General features: G+C 38.1%; 1 protein-coding gene across 1 annotated transcript in view; it reads right to left on the bottom strand.

Annotated features, from left to right (window-relative positions):
* Positions 1 to 381: 381 nt before the first annotated feature.
* LOC130605018 (cytochrome c oxidase assembly protein COX16 homolog, mitochondrial) overlaps positions 382 to 10559 on the bottom strand; it is a 51663-nt gene continuing 41485 nt past the window's right edge. Inside the window, exon 4 of the mRNA XM_057420089.1 lies at positions 382 to 778. Within this exon, the coding sequence (XP_057276072.1) occupies positions 662 to 778 (117 nt within the window). The 3' untranslated portion in view covers positions 382 to 661. The remainder of the gene's footprint in view (positions 779 to 10559) is intronic.

Raw genomic sequence — 10559 nt, 5'->3', positions numbered from 1 at the left:
GCACAAAGATATCAATAAACTAATCACAAAAATCTAACCACAGCTAAAGAAATGTTATTTGACCAATTACAAGCTGACATGCTGTATATGCCTCTGTACGGTTAAGTTCCTGGAAATGACATACAAGAACACTATTTAGTCAAAAATGTGCTCACTGCTTCGAACAGCTCATGTGCCTGTGAAGTCCCTTCCAAGCTTAAGAGCCTGAAGTCATGCAGGGGCTCTCTAGAGCAGCATTTATCTGGTCACATGTATCTAGATGACAGCACTGTTGTTCTCATTAGGATGATAACTCCTGGTACTGACAAGTGACTCCTGAAATGTTATTCCTTGCTGAAGCATCGTGGTTTTGAATGACAGGGACTGAAAAACAATGGAATATTCTCAGTAAAATAATCAGCTATTTTTTTTAATTAAGAATTCATACATGCAGCCTATAGAACTCTGTGCAAACAGATGCAAAGAAAGAGCTTCACATAATACAGTGCCTTTTGGATTGGTTTCAGTTACTTGTATGTACACCAGCTCAGTGCAATCCCCTCTTCCCATGTGTATTCATGAAACTGTATTGAAAACTGAGATAGTCCAGCCTGAGACTGTTTTGTTTGGTTGGGTTTGTTTGGTTGGTTTTTTGCAGAGGCACCAAAGTAGGCTTGCTCAGTCACTGTCTCTTGAGACGGAGAGCTTCCCGCTGTTGCTTCTGAACGTTCCTAGAATCTTCCCCCAGACGGGGTCCTCTGATGTTCTCCCAGTTATTTAGGCCAGTCTTATTCAGCTTCTGCAGACAAACAGCAAAAATAACAGTGTGACCTTGACAGCCCATGATTTAAAGTAAGTATTATTATAAATGGTTTTCTTTTAACACAAGAAGCTCAGTATCAGTATTGGGTTGATGAGCTTTCATCTACCCTGCAAGAGAAGTTCAACAGCAAGGAAAAAAACACATGGGAGTTATCAGTATAGTTACATTAATATAGTTACATCACTCCATCTGCTTATTAACTGAGAAATAGAAGGAAGCATTATCGCATCTGAACATGACTGAAGGTATCCTGTATTCACTTCTTCTTTCTTCTTTCACCTTGTTTTCCAGATCTGTTCTTCAACTGCAAGTCTGCCATGTACTGAAGTAGTGGAGCATTGGTATAGCTCAAGCAGAAGATTAGCAATTAGTGATCTGAAGTATCCTGTCAGCACAAATACCCTGTCAACACAAAGCACACTGGAAAAGTTGAATTATCTAGCACAAAGGAAGACAGTAATAAGGCAATCCCCTTCAATTCATGTGAGTTTAACTTCAGAGAGGTATGTAATGCTTTCTGCTGCCTAAGTTTCTCATGGCACCCAGCCATCACAGATAAGTCTCTAAGTCATGTATGAGATACACTAACTGACCAAACTGTCAGACATTTAAAAACTATCTAGATTTTATTTACCACACTGCCTATTCTTATCATCGCCAGTCAGAAGAACTAATAACTGCCATATTTATCTAGCCTTAGAGACACACAAAAATGAAGAACAGGAGTTCTCCTGACCTCACCTATCAAGTGCTGCAGTTGAACAACACAAACATACTGCATCTCCACAGTCCTTAGAGACTGACACTTAGAGAAGAGACTTAGAAGGCTGTTCCCAGCAGACACAGGGAATACCAGCCAGAGGGAATACTCACATACCAGCCTGTGGAACAGTACATCAGATATAGTGGGGGTCTGCCAACAGGAGACTGAGGAGGGGGTCCACTCCATTGCCAGAACCAGGGCTGCTCTACACACTAGTAAATAGGGCAATCCTCCATACCATTAATGATACATACTGCAGTGGGATTTAAACGTCTGGTTTATGATCAGGGCCTCATCTCAGCAAATGCTGTAAAAATACATCAGAAAATAGTTAACCCTGCCCTGAGCCTGTGGTCTAATTTGCTTACTGTCAATTGTCCAAATCAATGCTAAACACTGAAAGACCTGAATAACAGTCACAGAATAATTCAACAGCTATAACAGAACTGCTGCTATTAGTCCGTGTTACGTAAGAGTTTTCTGCCACTTCTACAATTGAGGAAATTGCAATGAGTTTAGTCAGATATCAAAAGAAATTAGGTAACATTCAACAGAAGTTACATAAGAACATGTACACAAACACAGCAGACTCACAAAGTAGGAGCAATTGAATATTTTGTACAGTGGACTTGGCACTTCTTTCTGAAGAATTGTCTTCACTACTTTATACATCTTATGATTAGCCAATACTTCATTTCAACGGGATGGAATCTGAGCTGACAGGGAAAGAGGGAGAAGGAGGGAAGGTATCCATCATTCCATGCAGCAGCAACTATCCATTCTGGTTGCAAATTAAGAATTTATCATCTTATTCTATTGGAAGTGTCAAAGAAACTACACTGAAAATAACTCTGTGCTTTAACAGAAGCATGCTGATTTTATTAAACACAAAGGCACCACACAGCTGTGAGGATCTGAACTATTGCCAAAGGTGCTCAGCTCCCAAAGTCTGAACAAGAAATAACATTTAAAATACACATAACAAAACTTGTAGTATCTAAAGACAGGCTATATAAAGAAGTCTATCAAAAGAGACATGCATACTGGAGGTCCTTACCAGAAGTCCATATTAATCTGCCACTGAAACTTCACAAAGGCTTTTCAGAGAGAAGGTTTGTCCAAAACAGGAAATATTTCAAAGCTAAACAAACTGGTACAAGAAAATACTTTGGCAGTTTCCAACAGGAAGCATAAAGGTACCCAGAAAACACTGTGATATACTGACAAAATAAAGCCACTAAGGTTTATGTACAGCAAATGGCATTGCCTGAAACTACATAACAGATGAGATCTATTGATAGTTATTTTTATCAATTAAGATATAAAGATTAATGAATACATAGACTGTATTTTTAATTTTTATTCTCATTATATTTATAAAGATCATTAACATTTAGTGTCACGTATAAAAATTGTCTTTGATAACTGGCTGCAATTCAAGAAGAAAGCATCTTCTATACTGGCACATGGCAGTATCTGCAGAAATTAGCAGTTTATGGGACAGGTATCTGTTCAGTCATCAGAAGGCAGCATGATTAGACAATGCAATTTTCTAAACTGATGCTATCAATTTTGCAAGAATAGAAGACTCCTGATGCATGTGGATAAGCACAAGGAGTATCACCAGTGAAAGGGGACCTGAAAATCTGGTCTGCAATGCTTTCCTACTGTACAGGTATTTTTGTAAGTATCTACCTGTGCTGGTTTTGACTGGGATAGAGTTAATTTTCTTCTTAGTAGCTAGTATATGGCTCTCTTTTGGATTTGTGTTGAAAGGGATGTTTTCCTTATTGCTGAGCAGTGCTTGCACAGGGTTAAGGCCTTTTCAGCTTCTCACCCTCGCCCACCAGCAAGGAGGCTGGGGTGCACAAGAGCCTGGTACAATTTCTCATTTAATTTCTTTTCCCTTTTTGGCCACCTGAACTCTGCTCAATTAACTTCATGGAGACATCACATAAGGACGGTAAACTATCACTTCTGGCTTTTACTAAATTGAAATCCATATGAATTGGCAGTCTAAAAACCAAAAAGCTTTTTCTTCCAATTCAAATGCACTATGTCAGTCATCGGAGACTACAGTGAAATGTAATCAGATCAGACCAATACCACTTTTCCTGCTTGTCTCAAATAGCCCAAAGGATATTGAAAATTAGCTGTTTAAATTAAGATCAGTGTAGTCCATTAAATCTACCAATTCACTTCCTAAATCAGCTAAACTGCCTCTTAAAACTACAAGTCTGACAGAAGCTGTAAATTTAAGAAAAAAAAAAAAAGAAGCTGTGCAGAGGGGCACAGACAACAACAAAAAAAACAAAGCTCAACAAAAAAATCCTGTTGAACCATTTGCCACGCACTTGACTTCTAAGACTTTAGTTAAACAACTTGCCTGGTGCAAAGGTACCTATAAGGATGTAGAGAGATCTTCACTTCTTAATTGCTGGTTCAGATGCTTGGTATTAAGTAAAAGCCATAATCCTCTCTCAGCCTTAAAATACAATAACATTTTAAAAAAGAGCTTGAATTCTGTTCTTGCAGGACAGCCCTCATTTAGAGCTACTGGTGCTCAGGCTGAGTTCATTCAAGGTGGTCACTTGCAAAAAAACTATTTGACTTTGGTCTTTTGTTTCCCACATGCGAAAGGACGGATAAGAAAATCCTGTTTACTTTACAGCCTGATACAATAAATTCTGTGATGAGCACCACAGAAAGAAATTGTTCTAATTCAGAGAGACAATTACTTTCCATCATTATAGTAAGCAAACCCATTTTCAGATAAAAGATAAGCAGGGAAGAATGTGTCCTCATGGCTGAAAGATGCAGTGAAAGAAATGCATGAAACAAGCCAAGTTTTGCACAGGTGTCAAAACAGCTTGAAGACCATATAAGAGATATTTAGGAACTCTGTTATGACATATAGATGCAGAAGTACAGTACTAAGGCTAAAGCTGAAACTGCTGTCTTGTGCATAAATCTTAACTTTACCGTCACACTGATATGGCCTTATTGGTTTTTTTCACAGCTTTCTTCAAGAGCCAACTTTCTGACATCTCATTTTTGTAATATAAACTTAGTGTTACTTACTCTGTTTAGGACGTGACATGATTTAATATCTGTGATCAGTGATTTAATAATCTGTGATTTAACAGACTGTGATTAGTGATTAAATCCTAAGATTCTAAAAATTCTTTTTTTTTTCCAACTAGAGAATGTTCTGGTTTTATGCTATTAGTATACAAGCAAGTCAGCAAGCAGCATGCTATGGCCAGAATAAGATTCTTCTGTTCATCAAGAGAATTTGGTTTGTTTTGGTTTTTTACATGTAAGCATCCAAAGAGCTGCTTCACTTTTTGGCTTTGCTGAAGACTGGCAAAAAATACAATGCTAAAACCAACAGAAGTTCCGTTGCTTACTTCAGTGGGATCCACTATCAGCCATCTATGGCACAATTAACTGATTTATGGTGAACTCATTTAAAGACTGTTTCCCTATTTTCACTTTAATTATGCCAATTCAACACTATGTGGAGCTATGCCCCAATCACAAAAATAAAACAGATTAGGAAAACAAATGCATACTGCTTATGAGTGAACCTGTTTAAGCATAAGACGGGGCAAACACTTGAACTGACAAACCTGGAGAAATCATTGACAGAAAACAGAAACATCTGCAAATGGCTATTTTGTAAAAGATGTGTATCAAGGAACTGCACCACCAATTTGTCTGCGCATCATTTTTCCATTTTTTTCTAAGATCAGAACTTGCCTCCATCTCAGAGATGTCACAGAATTTAATTAATATCTGCAGAGTGCTGCCATAGTTTTGTGTGGAAATACTAGAGTGATGCAAATTACCCAGTAAACTGAACAATTATAACACTTGGTTAAAACTACATGATTACACAGCCCTGAGTTTTTAAAATAACAGAAAATAACGCAGGCAGATAGACCTCCATCTAGGAACTAGGATTTGCCATGATGTCCTCCTAACTGACAGTTTCCCTTCTTAAAATGAAGAAAGTCTTAATAACCATGTTAAATGTCAGAGGATAACCCAGTGCCATTTATGCATTACACCTGCAGATCACCCAAGATGCACTTCCCGGTCACAAACTCTATGGGTAAAGTTAAGGGAACTCATCTATAGGTCATTTACTTTCAGCTTATCTTCTTTTCTTCAGCAAAAATGAAACTCTGAAAGATCCACTGTAAAGAATAGCATGAGTGCAGCACTACACTTTCAAGATCAAACATCCAAAATTCAGCAAATTCCACTTTTAATTAAGCAATGAAGTACATTTTCATTTCCCTTGTGTACAGAAGTTTTCTCAAGCTACAGATAATGGTCCCCAGAAAGAGAAGGACTCCTTATTAAGGTTTATCTCTGACTTTACTGCTTGGGAGACCTATCCAAGTTAACAGGACCAAAGAACTTCCCAACCTTGAGAGCCTGATCTTGCAAACTTTCAATTATATTAAACTTTGTAAAGGTATGTCTTAGTTACTGCAGCACAACCCTCTAAAAGAAGAGCAGTCAGGGACAGGCTTTTGGGATGTTTTCAGGATCTTGTTCAACTTACATAAAGGTGAGCTTGGCTGAAGGGGATATGTGATCTTTTGAAATGCAGGAGTGCAGTTAAGAGCATAAAATGACAGTTCTGTGGCTGGTAGGAAGAACATACGGATTTCCACAGCACATCCCTGTCTGGAACGAACAAAAGCCTCCTGACTCCACAGAGAAGGTTTATTTCAAGCATCTTGCTAGAACTATAAATACCTGGAAATGTCAAGATTTTTTTTTACTTTGTGTATATAAAATCTGGCACTTTATGTCCACCTAATAATGATAAAAAGATACTCTAATCAAAAAATAAAAAGGTGTACGAGGATCAAAATGTATTAGATGCATGATGTGGTTTTCCTTCTGAAAAGATGTGAAAAATAAGCTTTTACAGGTTTTTATGTAAGAAGAAGAAGCTGTGATGAACATCACAGCAAAAGGCTAAGAGATTACCACAAGAAATGATCAGTTGCCACTATGAAACTACTTGAGAAGTGGGTGGGTATAAGAAAAGAAACAACTAGAGAAGGCTCAGGACAACATGTTAAATTAAACTTAAATCCAGGCCATTAAACAACTACCTTAAAGTAACACGCTCCTTCAAATCATCAACCAACCTTACTGAGTAGTTGACCCTTCTGAACTAGTGAGTTAAATCCTCTGTTTCTCACATGCTGCTCCTCTATCCTGGCCTCAAGTTATTTCAGCTAACAGTCACACAGAGTTAGTGTAGTTCAGGACTTTTGTTTCTTATCTACACTTTCCTGCTGATTTTCCACTCATCTCTCTTCCAAAACTTGCTTGTCAAATACTGAAACAGAATGCTTTTCTCTGTGTAGAAACTACAGAGAAATGTTTTGTCTAACATTAACAGAGCAACTTTAGTCCTTTCAGCCATAAATATTTTCTTTCAGTTCTGTCAGTGGCCACTGTTTGATCTGTGGTGTTGGGCAGATTTCCCACAGGAAAAAAAAAAAAAAGAAAAAAGAAAAGTAGTGGTTCTGTTTGATGAGGACAGTAATATGAGTGTTAGTCCTCCACTATATTGCCAGTAACAGAAAAGCTACTTCTCAGCAAAAAACTGCTAAATATACAGTATGCAAATCATTTGAGAATAAATCTACTTTTCACTGTATCAGAACCAACAGGTCTTCAAAATCAAATCAGAAGGACTTCTATCTGAAAAGGATCAAGACATCTACCTAAATTTTCACAGAGTGAAGGGGAAGTTTTAGAAGGTAAGTTCTGGGGTCTTTCTATAGTTGGAGGCTATTTTGGTTTTGAACTGCATTGCACTTGAAGACTCTCCTGTTATTTTCATGTTAGAGCTGTAAGATGGCACAGCAGGACACCTGGCTGTCCCATCAGTTGCTAAGAAGATGCTATGAACAAGATGGAGTATTACATACTGAATTGCCAACAGCATTTTCCTCATCCTCTGAACTTGCTCAGTGATGTCTCCCAGCTATACTTGGGCAAAACTCAAGTCTTACCACATATACAATGAAGTCAGAGGTTGAAATAATGAAACTCCCCATTCAATTTTCAAATTTTTGATTATTTTAAAAGTGTATAAACTCCATGGTCAGTCTCCACCATCATCTTGCATCACATTTTTCCATTTGATCAGTAAGCCTCTTAGGACAGACAGTAACCAGCACTCTGACAGTAACTTGCTATTGCAGAGTATATTTGTACAGTATAGTTAGAGCCTTAAAGATGGGCTGCAGTAATTTGAGACTAAAAGAACACATAAGAATTGTATAACAATGTTTTAAAGTATATTTCAAATTTAGCCTAAGCATCCATGTGGGCATCATCTGGAACTATGCTGACAGTCACAGAATATTCCAGATAGTGTTTATGAAATCGGCAAAAAAAAGCACAGTAAAACAAACAGAAGGATATTCTTGCAAAAAGGCACTTTGCCTGGTTGACAAGACAAGAACAAGAGCTTCCTTCAAAACTATCTATCTGTTTTGCTGTACCCCTCTTCAGAGGCACTCCATGAGAGGAATGTATATAGCCTCAGCTGTGTAGCTAAATTCCCATACACTAAAGTTACTAACTAAAGCTACTTCATACCAAAGATCTAGCAATTCCCCACAGGGGGCCCATTAATATGACAGAAGTGCTTAACATTTCCACCTAGTCAGCTGCATAAGAAAATATTCCCAATACTGCCTGGTAGAAGTTAGCGGCATCCCTTAGGACAATAAATGAAAGAATTCAGCCATGCTGTGTGGATGCCACTTTTCCTACTCAAACTTCTTTTCTGTAACTGAGACAACACACAGTGCTGGCCCTAACATGGTAAGAGTTGGTTCATTCCTCCGGGACTAAAAGAAAAAGGGAGCACAAGCAGGTATGAAGGATTCTGTTTTGGAGAAAGGGTGAGGAGAAGATGTTATATTTAAAATAGGTATTTATATGTCCTGACCATGTTTGCTGCCTGACTGCACTGTTAACTGCTTCACTTTGTTCTCCATTTGTGAGAAATGAGTGTCTTCTTATGGGAAAAGAGAACTGCAAATGCCACACACATGAAAGAAACAACTCACAGTTAAAGAAAACCATGTGCAAAAAGATACGCCATAAATATAAGCAGGAAAGAATTTACAGGGCTGCTCAATAGAGATGAGTTCCAGATATAAGACCAGTAAAAAGGAAAACCCTGTGAAGTTTCCTCTGGAGGCTAAGTGTCTTTCTTCCTGCAAGAAGGCTTTTCCACCAGAACTTTTCCTGTGCCATACCAGTCACCAAAACACGCCTTCTTGCGTTTCTCTGATCACATTTTGAACTATGGCACAAAAGACGTGAGATGTCAAGAAGAAAAGGAGCAAACTATAGCCTCGCTATATCCTCACGACATCCACTCAGAATAAAATGCCTAGCGCAAACTATTTTAACTAAAATCCTTGCCCCTGGCAGTTTCCATTAATAATAAGCTATTATCACTTTGTTCTTCTCTACAAAACAGTAAGTAATGAAAAATTACAGTGAAATAAAAACTCAAGATCATTTTACACATGAATAAACTGAAATCCAAGAAACCCCGCTCATCCCAGACACAACCTGAAGGACAATTGGAACCTAATGGCTGGGCTGAACAACGCACTGACCACAAAGAGCTCATGGAAGGGATGGAGCAATTAAGGGGCGAAAGAATAATAACTCAATCTCATTTAGTCAACAGTCACAAGGAGGGCTTTTTTCCCAACATGTTTGTCATATCTCAAACAGCTCAAGGTATTTAGCCACTAGTATCTTCACAGACACTGAAATAAACCTATTCAATACCCTAATCTGTTAATTCTTCAACAACAGCAAATTCGCTAATCCTCTGGTACTGATAATGGCAGCAACAAGATACTTGCTGATTTCAACTACTGGCATTGAGGAATTACTTTCCTTCTAGAGTAGTCCTGGTGTCCAGACAATTCAATGCATCTATTTAGTACTATAAATTACTATGTTAGTAAAAGTTTCATCCTTTCTGCTGGCACTACAACCCCTGCAGTTATGTCAAATGAACTTTAACTGGTTTGAATCTTTTTCAGAAAAGCTTATTCAAATTCTTTTTTTTTTACTCTTAAGACAGGAAATACACAGGTTCTATTCCCAAGCCACCGCTTCATGTATCTGCTTTTACTTTGTGAATTGTCCTGAATAAACATTTTAATACTGTAATTGCAATACTTTTGCTGTAAGTCTCAGGACAAACAGTTACACAATTTTTGTCCAGAGATAATGTTGACCTTTTAAAATTTATCAGATTATGAGGCACAAAAACTGTTCAATATTCATATACTTAAGTCAAGAAAGCAGCGTTCTCTATACTGCACATTCACAGACCAGCATATACTTATGCTACTCACTTATGTCATGCTGAGTCCAATAGCTTGCAACCAGTTGAAAGAAAAATTAAAACAGCTTTGATACTCTGAAAGGCACAGAACCTATTTTGCTTGCTGTTGTGTTCAAACAGTGTTCCCATGTATTAATAATGGACCTTAGTTCTAAGTTTAGTATCCTTGATGCAATAAAAAAGAAAAAAAATCTTCAGCAGCTAGCACCTCCTTCTTATGAAGGTATTTATATATATAACTAACATTGGGTTTGGTACCTTTAAAGAGATTTAAATTGTTACATTTCTTTTAAGGCACTTTCTCGAGACCTAAGTTGATGCATTCAGCCTGTTCTGCAACCTATCCCATTTTTAAAGCCCCGTTCAAAATGTGGACAACAGAAGTAGAATCATAGAATGGTCTGAGTTGGAAGGGACCTTAAAGATCGCCTAGTTCCAGCCCCCTGCCACAGGCAGGGACACCTTCCACTAGACCAGGTGAAAGCCCCGTCCAACCTGGCCTTGAACACTGCCAGTGATGGGGCAGCCACAGCTTCTCTGGGCAACCTGTGTCAGTGCCTCACCACCCT

Source organism: Pezoporus wallicus, unplaced genomic scaffold, assembly GCF_028554395.1.
Source record: "Pezoporus wallicus isolate ANWC-B61680 ecotype Strahan unplaced genomic scaffold, APGP_CSIRO_Pwel_v1 contig_5418, whole genome shotgun sequence".
NCBI classification, from domain to species: domain Eukaryota; kingdom Metazoa; phylum Chordata; class Aves; order Psittaciformes; family Psittacidae; genus Pezoporus; species Pezoporus wallicus.
The sequence above is the reverse complement of the archived record's forward strand: the minus strand, read 5'-3'. Positions and strand labels throughout refer to the sequence as shown.